This window comes from Citrus sinensis, chromosome 5, assembly GCF_022201045.2.
Source record: "Citrus sinensis cultivar Valencia sweet orange chromosome 5, DVS_A1.0, whole genome shotgun sequence".
In the NCBI taxonomy this organism is placed as follows: Eukaryota; Viridiplantae; Streptophyta; class Magnoliopsida; order Sapindales; family Rutaceae; genus Citrus; species Citrus sinensis.
The window spans coordinates 19,834,157-19,854,534 of NC_068560.1; the positions used below are offsets into that span (position 1 = coordinate 19,834,157).

At 34.7% G+C, this 20,378-nt stretch overlaps 1 protein-coding gene and 1 long non-coding RNA gene across 2 annotated transcripts; one reads left to right on the forward strand and one right to left on the reverse strand.

The window, feature by feature from the left end:
- Window positions 1-283: 283 nt before the first annotated feature.
- Window positions 284-2,936, forward strand: LOC102615298 (uncharacterized). Its single transcript, XR_008054898.1, has 3 exons — window positions 284-953; window positions 1,545-1,599; window positions 2,291-2,936. It is a non-coding gene; the product is annotated as an uncharacterized LOC102615298 (long non-coding RNA).
- A 9,982-nt stretch (window positions 2,937-12,918) lies between these two features.
- On the reverse strand, window positions 12,919-16,394 carry LOC102615877 (calcium-transporting ATPase 12, plasma membrane-type-like). Its single transcript, XM_006471401.4, has one exon. It carries the CDS (start codon window positions 16,135-16,137, stop codon window positions 13,063-13,065), a length of 3,075 nt encoding a protein of 1,024 aa, XP_006471464.2. The 5' UTR covers window positions 16,138-16,394; the 3' UTR covers window positions 12,919-13,062.
- Window positions 16,395-20,378: the final 3,984 nt, after the last annotated feature.

Below are 20,378 nucleotides of genomic sequence, written 5' to 3' on the forward strand. Positions count from 1 at the left end.
TGGATACAAAAGTGATTTTGCAGGCCCTTTGAAAACAAACGGTAAGGAATGATTTTACTGGTAAAAATAAAATGTACAAGAACATAAAACTGAATAAAATGATAACAATTAGATCCATGAGTAATTATCTTTTGTAACTTTGTCTTTTGCTTGAAGACGATGGGTACCTGGGCAGGTGCTGGCAATAAAACTCAGGAACAGAATAATTAAATTGTGATTCGAACTGTCAGTTTGATTCAGTTTAATAATGGTTCATTTTCTATGAAACAATTTTTTGGCTTATTTTTTATTCAGGCCATTGAATTTGAAACCAAACTAAAAATCATAGATCGGAAAAAAAAAAAAAATCAACTGATAACAAAGACTCAGAGGACCAAAAATTCAATATACAAAAAGTCGAAGCAGAACCAGTCAATTTCCATTCGATTCATTCGCTTTTTCAATTCAATTCGATTACCATTTAAAGAGAACCGAACCGAAGCCAATTCAGCCCAATTGGATAAAAAACCGAATCAAACTTAATGGTGCCCAAACTAATGGGAATTTAGTGCTCCTCTAAGCATAGTTTACTAATAATAGTAAAATTATTGTAGTCTATAATTTTTTATTTTTCATTTTCAACTTAGACTGAGATGATGAAGTGGGCACACCACATGTGTGAGGAAATACATGTGTAAACTTCTTCGGTAGTGGTCTTGTTTTTGTGCTAACAACTACAAAATTATTACAAAAGCAAGGAAAATTATATATAACATTCTTCTCTCTCTCTCTCTCTCTATATTTATATATATAGAGTGCAGTGGTCATTTTTAATTAAGAGAGTCGAAAAGGAGTCATAAATTCCTCTTCTTGGGTTCATGACTGAAAATTCACATTGTTGGTTTTGAAGATTTGGAGGTGTGGTTTTGTGTTGATTTGGAGATGGGGAACCCAGAGGATTTTGAGAGAAGATGGTGATGCTTCATATTTCTTTTTGTTTTTGATTTTTCTGTTTTTTCAAATGGGCTTTCCATGCTTCATCTGCACTCATTGTCAAAAGTTTTGTTTTCAGCTTACATGGTTTTTTTGGCATATATTTTGGGAAAAGTGTTTTTATTTATTTTTGTTCAAGTATTTTTGGAAAACAATTTGTGTTTTTAGTATTTTACTAGATTTTGGATTTTTTTTTTCACGATTATTTAGGGAAAAGTGTTTTCATTTATTTTTGTTCAAGTATTTTCGGAAAACAATTGATTTTGGATTTTTTTTATTTGGTACTACTATCAATCCTTTTGGAAAACGATGCTGTGATTTTTTGATATATTTTGATCTGTTTTTGGTGTGGCCTTGGGCATTTCTCATCCTCAAAAACTAGCTGAAAAGGCAAGGATTTTCCTCAGAGTCATCACCAGCTTTTACCACAACCGATGTGGGATAACTCAACATTTTCATGTCCTAAGTATGTTCTGAAAATAAGTTAAGTAATTTCAATATTTTAGTTTTGCGCTTTTTAATTTCTATTCTGATTTAGTACTAAACTTATATTCTTTATATCTTCTATACAGGATTTGCGGATCATCCTTCTACTAAAGCTAATAGAATGCACGCGCATTCAAGCAGGTGAGTATTAACAATACTTAACAATTCTTTATTAAATGAAAAACCGAACCGAACTAATATATGTAGCAGAAAATTCGATGCCTAAACTATCGCTAATAAATTACATTTTTGCAAAATAATTATACTAGTGAAATGAACTGTGAATCACTTCAATGTCAAAAGAACACAACATCCAGATTCAGTACCCACAGTTTATCATTATGCTTAATTTTTTTTCACAATTATTAATGATTTTAAAGGACCAAAGTTTTAATAATTAAAAAAAAAAACACCAATTATAAATTTGAAATTATGCCTTGTTTCAAATGTCATAAAGCGAATGATAAAAAATATTGCTAGTTAGAATTAATCACAAATGGCATTGCAATTTGCAAAATAGATAAAATGTAACCATAAATTAAAATAATAAAAAAAAAAATCTAACTACAGAAGAAAGTCTTTATGTTCTATCAACTGGGCACAAACAAAAAGTTTTCTACCCACCAATTGTTAAAAGCTTTTTCTAGTACAACAAATTTTTATCTATTAAAAATCATTTTCTTTCAAGACAAACATTTTTTTAAAGTTAAAATATTCTTTATGTCTTGGCACTCCCACGGCATCAAGCAGCTGGAGGTAGAACTGTGTTGATGAATCCCATTTGCCAGTAACTTTTGAGATTTATTTATTTTTCTTTTTCTTCTGCTCTCAGTGGTTGGAAGGTCGTAAAATTTTAATATATTAGAAAGCACAGCATGAACGTACAAAGTCACTGTCATTATTCAAGGAAGGAACTTGTCCTTTGATGGTACGCATTTGCCAATCAGTATTTTGACTACAATAGCGGAAGCATTGTGGTGTAGTAATTCTGTGGAATTTCTGCAAACTAAAAGGAAATGAAATTGTTTAAAAAAAAAATACAGTGAGGTGCACATCCAAACTAATAAATCTGTTTCCGATTAACTAAATATGTTGTAAGAAAAGCACAACATGATTATTGCAATTAATGATTGGGTATCAATTCCAAATTTTTGTCATCTCTTTTATATTTCCAAGAACTTGATTGTTGTAGTATTGACGGTGAATGTATTTGCAAGTTGCTACTGACGTTGCTGCACGAGGATTGGATATTCCCGATGTTGAAGTAGTTATTAACTATTCTTTCCCTTTAACCACGGAGGATTATGTTCACAGAATTGGTAGGACTGGCCGGGCCGGTAAGAAGGGTGTCTCTCACCCATTCTTCACAAATCATAATAAGGTAGCATATCAAACTTTTTCATGTTATCTTTGCTTGAATTCTGGAGTCAAAACTATTGTATCCTTGTGTTATGCCAAATATCTTGTTTTAGCTAGTGACATTGTGATGGTTGTCGAAGCCAGCAAAAATAATACCTACTCTAAATAAATTGTGTATACTAATTGAGTAGGGTCGTGTCCATAGAGATCGGTAATTATTTAAATCTTTTTAAAATGTGAAATGCAAAATGGGGGAATTGTTGACAATAATAAAAATCAAATTAAAATAACAAGAATACAAATTAAAATTGTAATTCAAATTGGGGAAAGCTCTTGTTGAAGGAATTGACTCAGCTTGATTCGACTACTGGTCATTGATTCAAATATAAATCATTACTACTTATGAATAGACCGGTTATAGCTACTGAGATTCTCTAATAGCCAATCTCTCCTTAACTAGTCGATAACCAAGGTACGACCGTTGGTTATTTCCATAATCAATAGACAACCCTAGATACGATCATAGGATTTAATCAATTGACAGCCTGAAAAACCAGAGAGACCCAAATCCTTATCAGCAAACGCATACGATGGTTCATTTAAATTAAATTGTTTATTCTCATAACACAACACACTACTATGCTATTTATCACAAACATTAAAATCTTCATACGATGAATCTTTTAATTGACAAGAGATTAAGTTGATAATTAAATAGTGGCCAATTATCTAATTAACAAACATAATCATGACGATAATTCAGAGAATAAACAAATACCCAAAAAATAATAAAACAATTAAAGCATAAGAAAGATCTCACAATAGTGATAAATCAAAGCTTCATTAATCTTTAACCAGAATAATAAGTTTAGTTCTTCATAGAGAGAAGAGAAAAATTTAGATCTAGGGTTTCTTTTTTCCTCCCTCTTTGACAATAGATTCCTCCCTTAAATTCTCTTCTTCTCCTCTAGAGTTCTTTTTAAAATAAAATACTAATATCTAAAATATTATCTAAATATTAAATTCGTAATTACAAAAATAACCAAAAAGACAAAACACGTTAAACTAAAAACTGCAGGTCTGTAGTTGACAGCACGCGCCCACGCCTTATCAACAAAGTTCTTCTGAAGCTCAATTTTAGCACCAATCAATAGAATTACACCTACAGAAATAAAACACAAGTAAATCACTATTATTAATTGCAAAACATCGATATTAAAGGAAGTAAACAATGCAAAACTAGTGCATAAATTGCACTCTAACAAATTCCCCCACACCAAGATGATGCTTGTCCTCAAGCATCAGACTCAAGACTAATCCCAAATCTCCACTCAATTCTCATCTCAACTTATCCGAAAACAATCTTAAGCAAGCATACCTCAAGAATTTAAGTCGATCAACATTCGGAGATAAGGATTTTAAAGCATAAGATATCATAAGCTAATATAAAAGAAAAACATTTAACCACCAAGAAGATCCATTCAAAATTCAAGTGCAACAAGATTTAATAGCACTCTCATTGACTTCACTCCATGCACTCAAAGTGTTTAGGGCATCATTTATGCACCCAATCAAATCAAAGAATGCTATTACCATAAGCTTGCTCATATATCGCATCTCAATCCACAAAACATGAATTAAATGCAAAAATCTAAGGGTCTTAAAAAGGTTGTAACGGGGTTAAATGTGTTAAATGAAAAAAAGAAAGGTCTATGAAAGAAAAAGAGATCAAAATTAGAAGAATGAACTCATTGAATGAACCTTATGATATCAAAACACTTATTTATACTCAAGTCGCCAAGAATGTAAACATTTTTTTTCTCTTTTTTTTGTTTTTTTTTAATCAAACAAAAGAAATGAACCTTGCACAATTTAATTCAAGCATAATGCTTGTTGATCTAATTGAGAAATTTTAATTCAAGGTAGCAAGAGCAACAAAATATATCCAAACAATGAGTCCAAAAATCTCCTTAAATTGAGGCTCAAAAAGAAGGAAAATGAGTAAGTAGATGGAGAGAATTAGATGGGTAATGGTTAAGGCTCAAACAAAGATAACAAATAAAGGTCTTCGGGTGGAGAAAAAGAAGAAAAATGCGAAAATAGAAAAATGGAAAGTGGATTGCCCTTATCATTTTAATGCATAAAATCCCGTAATGCGGCTTCAACATGCATAACAAAGCAAGTTCTAGAATAAACAAACTAAGATTGATATTCACATAACAAAAATAATTAGAGCAAAGTGAATGCTCCATTTTCTCTAACTGAATGCTCAAAGGTGGTGCAGATGCAGAAGGAATAGTTGGTGGGGCGGCAGTTTCATCATCAAACTCGTCATCAGAGGTAGCACCACTTCTAACATAAAGCTTCTTTAGAAGTTGAGTGGGTCCTAGTTCAGTAAACAGAAATCTTCCCTCCTTGAATTCGACCACACCTGTTCTTTCAAACATAGACATATCTAAAAATTCCTTTTTGCAAGCAGGATGCAAATCATTATTGTCAGGATCAAGCACACATAAGTTTATAGCTAACAGAGTAATGTACGGACCAAGAAATAAAGTCATATACCGTTTAAGCACACTCTGAAATTGATCTACTAACCAAAAACCTAAATTAGGGCTCACATCATTTAACATGCACCAAATAAAATAAAACTCAGTTTTAGAGAAAACTCCCGAGTGATATTTCTTTCCTAAAAAATTATATGCTAAAAACCAATGCACACATTTCAAAACAGGATCACGTAAGAAAAAGCTCTTTGATTTACTCGGGTCATTGGCATTGTGATCAAAAGATAAATTACGCCAAAGACCATAAGGCTCAAAATTTTCGCTAAAGTCACAAGTTGTCCCTAAATATGCATCACTAGAAGAATAATCATTATCAATGAATCCTAAAGCTAGGTTAAAATCTGTGATAGATTGTGAAAAATTTCGTCCCATTACCCTAAACTTTATAACATCCGATGTATGCAAAGTAAAATCATTCGGTATATTAAATTGAAAAGTAGCATAGAACTCCCTAATCAACTCAACATAACCCAAACAATCAACATTAACAAACTTACGCAAACCAATCTTATCTGTCAAAGAATTAAAATTATCCTTAACATTTAATTTTTCAAGAGTCGGGTAATGAATATACTTAGTTGGAAGTATTTTTTGCTTGGAAATATCTTTGTACCTTTCTTTCTCTTGTTGAGTCGTGAATGTGAGGCACCCTCCGAGATCGGATTCAGTAAGTGGTAAAACACTCATGCCTTTTCCATGTTTCGATCTTTGCCTCACGGCTTGGTGTGAATATGAAATTGTGTTCCATGGGACCGTAGTGGGAGCGGTAATCTTGGATTTCTTTGCGACGAGTTTCTTTTTAGACATTGATGACTTGGAAGTTGATGCTTTTCTCTTCGGCATTGTTATAGTAATTTCACTCACGGATTTTGTTGAATGCGAAAAGCGGCGGTCCTTTGAACCGAGGAGTGTGAAGCTGTTTGTACGGCTGGAATGCAGGGGTTGGACTGCTTGCAGGGCTGGTTGCACTTGGCTGGAGCTGCGGGATGGAGCTGGTTGCAAGATGTTGACGCGCGGGATGCTGGGATGCTGGTCTGGTACTGCGCGCGGCTACTGGTGATGCTGGTACTGCGCTGGTTACGCGCGAATGCTGGGCTGGTGCAGCGTACTAGTTTGGTGCTTGCAACACGGGATGGTTGCTGCACTGGTGCTTGCAAAGCGGGATTGCTAGTGAGCGCGGGCTGGTTGCAAGATGGAGCGCACGACTAGAATGTGCTGGACACAGGCTGGAGCTACGGGATGGAACTGGTTGCGGGATGCAGACGCGCGGGATGCTGGTCTGGTGCTGCACGCGGGATGCTACGCGACTCGTTGCGGGATGGAGATGGGGTGCAGGGCTAGATGCGGCTACAGCTGCGCTAGGGATTAAAACCATAAAAAAAAGGATTTTTTTTATTTTTTTCAAATAAAATAAAAAAAAACTTTTTATTTTCGATTTTGTTTTCAAAATAAAAAAATAAAAATAATAGAAAAAAAACTTTTTATTTTCAAATTTTTTTTAACTAAAAACTAAAAGAGACACTTGAGACACTAAAAAATTACAGAAGTGCTTTTTTAATAAGCATATGGGCACGCCTTAAAACCATTTTACTTTAACAGAAGTACTTATTAGTTAAAACGTGAGCACGCCTAACCAAAAATTTTCTTCTGGCTAAAATAAGCAAAAACATTATTTAAGCAATCTGAATCAAAATTAAAAACAAAAGATATAACAAAAACCAAAATAAATAAATTCTTTGGGTTGCCTCCCAAAAAGCGCCTTTGTTTTATGCCCTTGGCTAGACACATTCATGCATCAATCTCCATAAAATGGGACTCTCGAGAGCCACTTCCTCCACAATATTCACCCAAAAACCTTCATAAAAAGGTTTTAAGCGATGATCATTAACCTTAAAAACTTTGTCAGAGGTCGGACTCCGAATCTCAACTGCACCATAAGGGAAAACATTAGTAACAATAAAAAGTCTTACCCAACGAGAACGTAATTTACCAAGAAAAATTTTAAGCTTAGAATGAAAAAGAAGAACTTTTTGACCAATAGAGAACTCCTTTCTCAAAATTTTTTGTCATGAAATATCTTCATCTTTTCCTTGTAAAATCGCGAACTCTCATAGGATTCGTTTCTAATCCCCTCCAGTAGTATTCTATGCATGCTCGTGGACGGACTTATCCCTTTAATATCAGCAATTGTCCACCCAATAGCCTTTTTGTAATCCTTCAGCACTTTAATAAGCTTTTCTCCCTCTAAAGTACTAAGGTTTGAAGAGATGATCACCGAAAGTGTCTCACCATCTCCTAAAAACATGTATTTTAGATGACTCGGCAACGGTTTAAGCTCTAATTTTTGGTGCCTGCAAAATAGATGGAAGAAGTTTTGTATGAGATGAAGGTAATTCAATATAAGGCATATGATGAGTTAAAGTTCTCAAAGAATTTAATTCATAAATTGTCTCTTGCAATACAGAATTTAAAACAAACTCATTTTCATCCTTTTGCAATCCTTTGAGGCCCAAACTGTTATTTAAAGCAGCTACCAACGAATCTTCAACATCCAAATAAAAAACTTCCTGCACTATAGAATTAATAACATCCACAGAAAATATTGAATGTTCCTCACTAGGATATTTCATGGCATCATTCATATTGAACTCTATAACCTCTCCATCAAACTCCATAGTGAGAGTCCTTTTATGTACATCCATTTTAGTCCTAGCAGTCTTAAGAAAATGTCTTCCTAGCAAAATTGGGACAGAATTAGAGGAGTTATCCTCTTCCATATCAAGTACATAAAAATCAGCAAGAAAAACTAACTCATTAACTTGTATTAAGACATCTCTAATACCCCATCAGGATATGTATTAGACCTATCAGCTAATTGAATTATTACGCCAGTTTCTTTTAATAGACCAACATTCAAAGATGAATAAATAGAACGAGGCATGACATTAATAGAAGCTCCTAGATCTAACATAGCCTTCTCAACTCTAACACTATCAATTTTGTAAGGGATAGTAAACATACCTGTATCCTTGCACTTAGGAGGTAGTTTCTTTTGGAGAACTACTGAAACATTCTCCCCTATGTGAACTCTTTCATCTTCTCTTAATTTTCTCTTGAAGGTGCACAGTTCCTTAAGGAATTTAGCATATCGAGGTATTTGTTTTATAGCATCTAATAAAGGAATATTTACCTCAACCTTGCGAAATGTCTCAAGGATGTCTTTCTCATGTTCCTCCTTCTTGGATTTTGCAAACCGGCTTGGAAAAGGAGGAGGTATCACCACAGGTAGGGGTTTCGCTCTGGTGGGTTGCGCATCTTGAGATTTAGGCATTAATTCATTCTTCTCAAGCTCATCTTCTACGTGCTTTGTCACTTTCTTACTAGGCTCTTGCAACTCCTTCCCACTTCTAAGGATCACTGCACTAACGTTTTGCTTTGGATTCACCTAAGATTGTGAAGGCAATCTCCCTAATACTTAAGACTCCAGACGGCTCACTGTAGTCGCCAATTGACTCATTTGGTTCTCCAAATTCTGAATGCTTGTTGTAGTTGCCTGCTGAAATTGTTGAGTGTTAGTTATAAGTGATTTAACAATTTCTTTAAGAGATATACCTGACTTAGAGTTTGACTGTGGAGGAGCTGGTTGTCTTGGTGTGTATTATTATGGGAATCCTGACGGCCTAACTCATAGCTGAAGTTGGGATGATCCTTCCATCCCGGATTGTATATTTGTGTATAAGGGTCATACTTCCTCTGAGGGATGCCTGGAAATCCTCCAACTGCATTGGCTTGTTTAACGGGTTCTTCCTAAAGTGTAGGACACATATCAGTTGAATCACCCATATTGGAACAAATGCCACAAGTCTTCATCTGTTGCACATTACCTACAACAAACTTTTTCACAAGAGAAGTAAGTTTATCTAAACGTTGTTCAATAGAAGAAATATTTACCTCATTCAATAGAAGAAATATTTACCTCATTCACCTTCCTTGAAGTGTGATCTTGCCTGCTGCCAAATTGTTGTGCATTGACAGCCATATTTGAGATCAACTCCCTTGCTTGAGTAGGGGTCTTGTTCACCAACACACCTCCACTAGCAGCATCCATCACACTCCTATCCATCAATAATAGTCCTTCATAAAAATATTGAATAAGAAGTTGATCAGAACTCTGATGCTGAGGATAGCTGGCACACAATTGTTTGAATCGCTCCCAATACTCATACAAAGTCTCCCCAGGAAGTTGTCTAATCCCACAAATGTCTTTTCTGATGTTGGTAGCTCTTGAAGCAGGAAAGTACTTCTCGAGGAACTGCTTCTTCAAACCATTCCACGTTGTAATCGATCCAGGAGGCAAGTAGTACAACTAATCTTTAGCTAGCCCATCTAAAGAGAAAGGAAAAGCACGCAGCTTAATCTACTCTTCAGTCACGCCTTGTGGCCTCATACTTGAACACACAACATGAAACTCTTTGAGATATTTATGAGGATCTTCACCTGCAAAACCATGAAACTTGGGTAACAAATGAATAAGATCAGACTTTAGTTCAAAATTTACCTCCAAGTTTACATATTGAATGCAGAGTGGTTGCTGATTTAAGTCTGATTCAGCTAACTCTCTAAGAGTTCTTTCTACAGGTGCAACTCTATCAATCACTTGTTCTTCTGAATCGCTAGATGATTCAACCAAATCAGACACTGTATCTGTTTTAGAAAGTAAAGGCGACGAGGATCATTGTTTAGCTCGCTTCGTCTGCTGTCTCAGCTGACGAGCTGTCTTCTCAATTTCAGGATTAAACGAAATTGTACCTGTACGAGAAGAACGAACCATACACCAAATAAAACGTAAAAAGGATTAAATAAACGACACCAATCCCCAGCAACGGCGCCAAAATTTGATGGTTGTCGAAGTCAGCAAAAATAAATACCTACTCTAAATAAATTGTGTATAGTGATTGAGCAGGATCGTGTCCACATAGATTGGTAATTATTTAAATCCTCTTAAAATGTGAAATGCAAAATGGGGGAATTGTTGACAATAATAAAAATCAAATTAAAATAATAAGAATGCAAATTAAAATTGTAATTCAAATTGGGGAAAGCTCTAGTTGAAGGAATTAACTCAGCTTTATTCGGCTACAGATCATTGATTCAAATATAAATCATTACTACTTATGAATAGACCGGTTATAGCTATTGAGACTCTCTAATAGCCAATCTCTCCTTAACTAGTCGATAACCAAGGTACGACCGTTGGTTATTTCCCTATCAATAGACAACCCTAGATACGATCATAGGATTTAATCAATTGACAGCCTGAAAAATTAGAGAGACTCAAGTCCTAATCAATAAACGCATAAGATGGTTCATTTAAATTATATTGTTTATTCTCATAACACAACGCACTGCTATGCTATTTGTCATAAACATTAAAATCTTCATACGATAAATCTTTTAATTGACAATAGATTAAGTTGATAATTAAATAGTGGCCAATTATCTAATTAACAAACATAATCATGACAATAATTCAGAGAATAAACAAATACCCAAAAAGCAATAAAACAATTAAAGTATAAGAAAGATCTCACAGTAGTGATGAATCAAAGCTTCATTAACCTTCAACCAGAATAATAGGTTTAGTTCTTCATAGAGAGAAGAGAAAAATTTAGATCTAGGGTTTCTTTTTTCCTCCCTCTTTGACAATAGATTCATCCCTTAAATTCTCTTCTTCTCCTCTAGAGTTCTTTTAAAAATAAAATACTAATATCTAAAATATTATCTAAATATTAAATTCGTAATTACAAAAATAACCAAAAAGAAAAAACACGTTAAACTAAAAACTGCAGGTCCGTAGTTGACAGCACACACCCACGCATTATCAACAAAGTTCTTCTAAAACTCAATTTTAGCACCAATCAATAGAATTGCACCTACAGAAATAAAACACAAGTAAATCACTATTATTAAGTGCAAAACATTGATATTAAAGGAAGTAAGCAATGCAAAACTAGTGCATAAATTACACTCTAACACATTGCTATTTCAGGCACCTGCTGGGGAGCTAGTGAATGTTCTCAGAGAAGCTAGACAAGTTGTGCCAGATGCTCTTTAGAAATTTGGCACTCATGTAAAGAAGAAGGTGTACAGTTCTATCCTTTTTGTTGCATTTTTTTTTTCATTCGATTTGCTGTTTATCCACTTGCTTGGCACATATGTTTGGAAATGTTGTGCAAGCATGCTTAGTCATCTGTTTTCTGCCCTGAATTAGTTTTCACTGTGCCTCATCGCATTACAGGAGTCCAAGCTGTATGGAGCTCACTTCAGAGAAATTTCGGCCGATGCTCCCAAGGCCAAAAAACACACTATTTAACAACTCTGATGATGAAGACTGATTCACGTATTGTTGCCCCTGAAACTCGTGTAGGGCTAGCGGCAAGATATATAGGAATATAGGATTAGCTATTATTGAAATTGAGAAACAAATTTCTGAGTTGCTACGGTCTACTTTTGGTAAGTTAATACATTTTTTACTTTTACAAAAAGCTGCAAGATAGTAGACATTGAACACGCATCAATCTGCTGATATGTAAACTTCACGCTTGTACAAGCTTTCCAAGCTTCTTTGGTTATATACAAGTTATTCGTTGCTACTTTGCTACAGGTGTATCGCTGCTTTGTCCCATAAGGGTAATTTACGCTTTTCTAACTCCGCAGGTTAAGAATTGTGAGTTAAGCGTGTTGACGACTTATTTTGTTATGCAGCATATTTTGAATTGGCCCTTTTGTAGTAGTGATGATGAAAATGCACCAAATAATTTATGTAACTTGTTAAACTAAGGTACTTTAAACTCAAGTGCAGATACTTCCTATCATCTTTTTCGTCATTGTTTTGTGGCCTCAAAATTGTGGAGTGGAGTTGGCAAAATGAAAGCTCAATGGAAAGCGCCTTTCGATCAAAATCAAATATGCAGGCAGTCTTAAAACTTATAAGAAGGAAGCAATCAATATAGAAGTAGAAAATTTCATAAATAGATAAATTTAAGCTGGAAAAGTGCAGCCTTACTCTAGAAATTATTGTGCAAACTAGGCTTGTATAAGCATTAAAGTTGGTTTCCGTTGAGCTAGACGTTTTCCGCAAGATATTTCAAAGGAATCGCTTTGTAATTTCTCATTACGTCTTTAATCTTTACAAACTAATCCTATGGCTGGGATTAAATGCATCCAACGGCTGCTGCATGTAGTACTTACACATCACAGCTTTCACTTATTTTTATTCCATTGCAGGTGTTTGTTAAAAGTAATGAAGTGTGATATTGCTCCCGAGCTTCACTGGGACATTTTAAAAAACACTTATTACTTTTCTTGTTACTTTTAACAAACACCTGCTCAACTAACGTTTCTTACTTCTTTTATAGTCAACGAATCCTCTTCTCCAAGTTTAATGTTTAGTACTTGCTAAAGATATATGTATTCTATAACTATATATTTAATTGGTCAAATGAAATTCTAAGGACCTGATGAAGCAATAAAATTTTCTCTTTTGTTCAAAATAAATTTCATTATGAACTAATTAGCTATTAGACTTATATTTACAAATTGAGCTAAGAAACTTATGAAACTAAACAAAGACAAAAGGCAATATTAACTGATAGAGAATTGATTATGAATTTGTGATTCATGGAGCTCTTTGCCTGAAAAGCAGCTGCTCGCCAGAAACGGGAATGCACTTGAAGAGAAAACCAATTGGCCAAGACATAGCTGCAATGCCAATACAAGCTGCCCATTGCCCCCAATTCAGCCTCTCAGTATCAGCAAACTTCTTCAGAAACTCTACCATTATGAGTTGAAGAACAATGGTAATTCCAATGATTGCTAGAAACAACTTGTTCTTGTGTATCCCTTTAAATATATTCTTCTTCTCAAGTTTCCTAGCATTGAACTCATTGAAGATTTGGCAGAAGACAAAAGTATTGAAAATCATGGTATCTTTAGCACTTTCCTGCACGCCGAAGATTGATCTTCCTTTAAATTGCAGAGTCAGTAAGATGGCCACCTGATAAATGGCCTGAGGGATGAGATTCCTCCACATGAGTTTTGTTATCAGAGGCTCGGATCGGCCAACGGGAGGCTTTGACATGAGATCATTGGTGGGCTGCTCAGTGGCCAATGCCAATGCTCCCAGTGTATCCATTATCAGGTTCACCCAGAGCAGCTGAACAGCAGTTAGTGGGACTTTTCCTGAAGAAACAGCAGCAACAAAATTGATGACAAGAGCAGCAACATTGACTGTGAGCTGAAATTGAAGGAATTTCTGAATGTTGTTGTAGACACATCGTCCCCATCTCAGAACTGTCACTACAGAGGTGAAGTTATCATCCATAATGACGATATCTGAGCTCTCCTTTGCCACTTCAGTTCCTTGAATTCCCATTGAGAGTCCAATATCTGCGGCCTTGAGAGCAGGAGCATCATTTGTGCCATCGCCTGTCACTGCTACAACATGGCCTTTCTGCTTCAAACTTTGAACCATTAGAAGCTTGTCTAGTGGGGAAGACCTTGCCATCACTCTGATACTTTCAATCTTTGCCACTCTTTCTTCAGCTGAGAGACTTCTAAATTGCGCACCTTCGATTACTGCATCATCATTGTTTAAACCCACATCAGGATTAAGGATTCCACATTCAATAGCTATGGCTCTAGCCGTGTGCACATTGTCCCCAGTTACCATCTTGACATTCACCCCTGCATTTCTACAACAGTCAACTGCTGCTCTGACACCTGGACGACAAGGATCCTTCAAGCCCACAAGGCCTAACAAGGTCAGGCCAGTTTCTTTAAGCTTCTCCTGAACCTGCCCATCAGCCTCTGCAACTTTGGTGTGAGCAAAAGCAATGCATCGTAAGCTCTTGGCTGCCATGTCCTTGATAACCATCTCAATTTGCTTTCTTGCTTCACCATCCAAGACTCTGATTGTCCCAATTTTGACATAATAATGAGAACACATGGCCAGTATCATCTCTGCAGCTCCCTTCCAGTGTATGTGAACAGTCTTTTCACGGATCCTCTTCGCCAAAACTCCACTTCTCTTTTTCTCTGAATTGAAGGCCTCCACGTTGATTACTTTACAGCACTGTTTCGGTTCATCAACATTCATCCCCAAATCAAGCACAGCCCAAGAAAGAATTGCCTTCTCAGTTGGGCTACCAGTAATCTCAGGAGTCGATTCAGAATTCGATTTGTAAACATTACCAATGGTGTTTAAACCAACTGCATCTTGCAGCAACTCGTAGAGATTATGTGCTAATCCTGAGGAACTAGCATTGCCCGTCATTGCTTCTTTTCCAATCCAGAATTCCGTAACCTTCATTTGATTTAAAGTGAGAGTGCCTGTTTTGTCAGTGCAAATGGTTGATGCAGAGCCCATAGTCTCACAAGCAGAGAGCTTTCTTACCATAGCATGTTCCTTCATCATTCTCTTCATCGAAAAAGCCAGCGTAAGAGTAACAGCAAGAGGCAAGCCTTCAGGAATTGCCACAACAATAATGGTGACAGCAGCAGCAATAATGTTGATCACAGAATTCATCACATCATCGACCTTCGTCTTCCTCCCGAGAAATTCTCTGTTTCCTGTCTCATCTCTTGTGTTTCCTGTGAAGTACCGAATCAACATAACCGCAAGCACAAGAACAGCCACTGTTAACCCAATCTTCCCAATGCAAGAAGTCAGCTTGTTGAGCCGAGCTTGCAATGGCGTCTCCTCATTCAACTCGTGGCTAATAGAGCTCATCATCTCACCCCAAGCAGTGCTCATTCCAACAGAAGTGACCAGCATGAAGCCATAGCCATCGGTCACTTTAGTACCCGAAAGCAAGAAAGGAGTCTTCTCATCAACTTCAACATGATCACTTTCCCCAGTCATGCTAGACTCATCAACCTTCAAAGAATGGCCGTTCAAGAACAACCCATCAGCCGGAATTTGATCACCAGTCTTCAAACAAACAATTTCACCAACAACAACATCAAAGATTGACAAACACTGGCGCCTGCCATCTCTCACAACTTCAACTCTTATATCACTGCTCTCATCAGCAAGAGCCTGAAATTGTCTACTCTGCTTAAAATTACTTACAGCAGAGACGATGACAACTAAAAATACAGCAAATATGATACTACCGCCATCGATCCAGCCTTCTTTCAAGCCTTCTTGTTTAATGCCAAACCCCAGAGAGAGTAAAGCACAAACCAAGAGTATGATAATAGTTGTATCTTTAAACGCCTCAAAAACAAAACTTATAAAGCTTTTTGGTTTTGGTCTTTTGTACCTGTTTGCGCCGAAAACAATAATCCTGTGACCAAGATCAGCTTCACTGCCACTGATGCCACGTTTGGTATCACTTTCAAGAATCGCAGCAACTTGATTAACTCCTCCAAGATTACTCAAGGACTCAAAACTCTTCTCTTTCACCATCTTTGAGAGCATCTGCTTGTCGACCCCGGCAAAGGGAACTTCATGATCGTCACTGGTACTAATGTCGACGGCAACATAAGAGAGCGAGCGAAGCAAGATTTGGTTGTTGTTTTGAAGACACTTTCTGGACATTGAAACAAGAGCTCTGGTGAAGCATATGACCCTGAAGGCCATTCGCCACCTTCTTTGGTGGCGTTTTGAAAGTATCAAGAGGTCAAGATCTAATTCATTGATCGGCGTTGTATTTTCAGTTGGTTTCCGAGACCTAAGAGTTAGAGACATGGCTGAAAAAAAAAAGAATGAGGACAAAGATCAAGAATCTGTAACAATGGAACGAGTTTGTAAGTCTGTGAATGGGTTCTCTTTATATATAGGGCTTTGCGAGGAGCCAAGAACTTGCACTGTAGCTTCCTTTCTTAACTGTCACAGAGAAATTCTCTCGGATTAATGTTACTGACAAGCTGCTTCTGTTTCCTGGTTTTTTCCTTGGTCATTATGATTTCTTTCGCAACACTTGAGATTTACTAAATTTGAAGTGTACATTTGTAGGTTATGCAGGCTTTTACATTCGAGCAATAAAGGAAGGAATCTTATTTTCTTTATTTTTATTGATTACCATATAACAAAGATATGGCGTGTCATTTATCCAGTGGTAATTAATAGACTTTCATAAGTTACGAGTGAATTAATTACATTACACCTTGTTCAATGTCATTCCATTTGAAATAAAATATTTTGAGATATATATCCAAGAAGAAAATTTGTATTGTGAAAATTTTTCATAAATTAAAAACCTTATAGCGCAAGGATTCTCTTGCCCAAGTAAAGTTCAAATTTTTCTTTAAATTTTTCTTCAAAGCTGTATGATTACATATTCTTTAACCGATCCGTGAAATATTTGATGATGTTAGCATATATTAGAGTTGATTTTCACAAAAAAGGGTTACTTTCTGGGGGTAAATACTCTTTTCCCCTTAGTTTGAGTCAATCATCAGTTACTGCATAAAAGTTACTACACAAAGTTTTAAAAATTAACCAGAAAATCTCTACCGTTACTTCTAGAGTTATTGGATATAATGAGGTAGATTTTAACGGAAACATTTTGATTTTCTTTTTTCATTTTAAAATGTATAGACTAACTGAGCAATTGGCTCCCAGTCTCAAATTATATGGAGGAAACGGACATTTACTCTTACTTTCATATTCACAAACCTTCTTTCCATATACTGACCTTCTTGCCTAAAAATTTTGATGGCTTCTTTGAGATGCCACGCGGCTAAACACAATCAAGTGAAAAGCCTCTTTGAAGTCACGCATGGTATGGGATATCAATTTAGTATTTACTTTTACTGTAAATAGAACAAACAACTGCACATGGAATGTAAAGGGTAATTTTTCATTTTACGACATTGAAGTGTTCTTCAAGCAAAGACTTTCGGTCAAGAAAACGAACTACAAATGATTCGATCATTTTTTTTCTAAATTGTAGAAAATTTTTGCACACATTACCAAAATTCTCTTATTATGTACGAGTTTCTTCTGAGTAAAACTTCAGGCGGTGATTGTGATTTTTTCTTTTAGAAAAATAAAGCTGATTTAGGTTTGAAAATATTGTTTTAAGTATTTCTGTAAGTAGAAAATTTTTTCCCCCTCAAGTTGATTAGATAGAGAATTTAGCTAAAAATAATAAAGAAAAAAATGCTTTCGTGGAAATTGGATGGTCTTTCTTCTGTTCAATGAATAATGAATGCATTTTAATTTGGCAGTTAGGGAATTCGAGAAATTTTCAATATTCATTCATTCACTCTGTGTTTATCTGTATTACTCACTCTAATATGTCAATACGCATTAATTCGTTTCTGTTTTAAAACATGATAGCTAGTGTGACCTAACTGTGAATGTGATTTAATACATTATTTCATTTTTGAAATCAGCAGTTTAGCGTTTAGTATGACTTTTAATTTCTTATTAACGCGTGTTTGGTAAGACAATTAAAATGACATGACCCTTTTATTATTATGGAAAAGGACACCTATAATTTTAAGAATTGAAAAAATGGTCGAGTAAACCCCCAAATTTTCAATAAGAATACCAAGAACTCCTTTCGATTATAATATCCTTTAATTTTTTAAACCCAAAAACATGAATTAGTTTCCAATTTAGTGTTCGGTTTAATGAGAATTCCAAAAAGAAGTGTAATGATTCTAAGGTATTTACCGGAATTAATTACTTGGTCTGTTTTATTTAAAGCATATGTAGATAATTTCAAAATTATCGTGGCATGTGTAGATAATTAAAATAATCGTAGTCACACTAAAAGGCTAAAATCAAAAGATCCGTCTTGCATAGTCATATGATCATCGTCGAGGGGAAATAATCCCTATCTTGTAAGCTAGGTTTTCACGTTATATCTATCTCCTTAAGCCATAAGAATTAGGGTTTAACCCTTTCGGAAGTCGCCATCTGTTTAAGAAAATAATCTCCGCGGACCCTCAAAAGCCATTATTTGTTCGGATTTGTATCCTATATGACATGTGTTAGAATTGCTTTTAAGGGCTATATATATTTTCTTTCTTTTTTCTTTTTTTTAGTATAAAACGCTCTATTATTCCCTTGAATTTTTTATAAGATTGGCTGAAACTTTCCCAATTTCGTCAGACTCTTGTCCTTCTTCTTCTTACATTTCTTTCTTTTCGTTATTTTTTTATTTAAAATATTCTGGGCAGCTAATTTCTTCCTTCTTCTCCTTCTTCCAATCTCACGAACATTGGACCATTACAAATCCTTGATTTATGTGGAGAAAATAAAAGTTAAAATTTTCCAACTAACAAAAAAAAAAAAAAGACAAAAAGAGAAGAAAATATAAAACTAAATCAAGATTTCACTATAAAAATCCAATCCGATCTAAGTCAAATTCCTTGCATATATATGAAAATTTAATATCTTCATGAATCGGTTCCAGCAATTGAAACAAAAAATTAATTATATACCCACAGGTTATTTTTATTTCTTCATATCCACAATTTTTGTTGAAATTTTAAGGTTGAATAGAGTTATTCTGAATTTCCCAAAAATAAAAAATAAAAGAGTGAGAAAAGAGAGAGAAAGAAAGACAAAGATGTTTTAGAAGAAAGTAAGATTAAAAAAAATCAGTTAATCAAACGCGTTCAAGTAAATGATTTTCTTTTAAAAAAATTGTTTTGAATTAATCATAGGCCGTTAAGGCTTGTTAACAAAATGCCTTTAATGAGAAAAAAAAATCTCAGCCATTAAAAATAATTATGACACATCATAGGATCCCACAAACACAAAACTTAGTAGAAACTCAACTAAGCATAGGATTCAAATCCTATTCGTTTATCATCTAGCCTCAAGTACATGATTTCTCCACTTCATATATATTTTACTATGAGTTTCCGAAATTTAAATCTCTTTTTTATTGCTTTTTTTTTGTGTTTATTTTAATTGCAGGTCAGCTAAGAACATTGTTCATCAGCTGGTGAGATTTTCTTATTTTCTTTCTATAATATTTTGGTTTTCATTTTTTAAAGATTTGTTATGTAATTTAATAATTTATGTAACGGAAATTTACGATTTTTTTTTTTTGGGGTATCAGATTGCTAGTAAATTGAGTTGAAGCAAACGCTATGCAGCTAAAGACATTAAATTTAGTCAATGTATGTGTTGCATAATTAGCACGTGTATTAATAAATCCAAGTAATATAATGAAGAGTAGAATATCGTTCACAGAGATTGTATATCTAATTAGCTACCAAAATTATTCTAACCCAAATTTATTTGAACAATTGAATAAATGAATTTAGATTAAAAAATAAAATGAAATAAAATAACTAAAACTTAAATACGGATGCCACCAATAACAGAAATCACCAAGCGATTAAGATAATAGGACATCCGACTTCACCATAATCAATTTAATTTAATCTTTTATCTATCCTATTGAAGATTAATTATTACCCATGTTGATAGTTGAATAACCCTAATTCCTTAGATACCCTTTCTCACGTATTCCCGTTTACTCGTACACTATATCTCTATGTTCAATATAATATATGAAAACTCATTAACTTTTATGGTGTTCTTAGATTAACTGCACGAATAAAGTTAGTCCATCTGTATCTCCCATATAATTCACGGCATCCATTACATAAAAAAAAAATACATAAATCTTTTCTTGGCCTCATCATGTATCCTCAAATCATTCAAATATGGGCCACATATTTAAAAGCATTAAGCACAATAAGGAACATTTAATCATGGAATAATAAACTAAAAATAATACAGATTTATGAAACTAAATCTTCATAATTAGGCTACATCATAGTCGTAGCAAAATAAATTAGTTTATGGAAATATAAAGAGAATGTATAAATTTAATTGTGAACATTTAAGCCAAGCAATATAGAAAAGGAAAGAAAAACTCATGAATTAATCTTAGTTTCTCTCGGATCTCTTGCGGCTGCTACTTCTCTTCCTCTCGGCTTCTTGATGAGCATATTATA

What these genes read in the sequence shown, in the direction of transcription:
- LOC102615877 (XM_006471401.4), bottom strand. Translation starts at nt 16,137, where the DNA reads ATGTCTCTAACTCTTAGGTCTCGGAAACCAACTGAAAATACAACGCCG.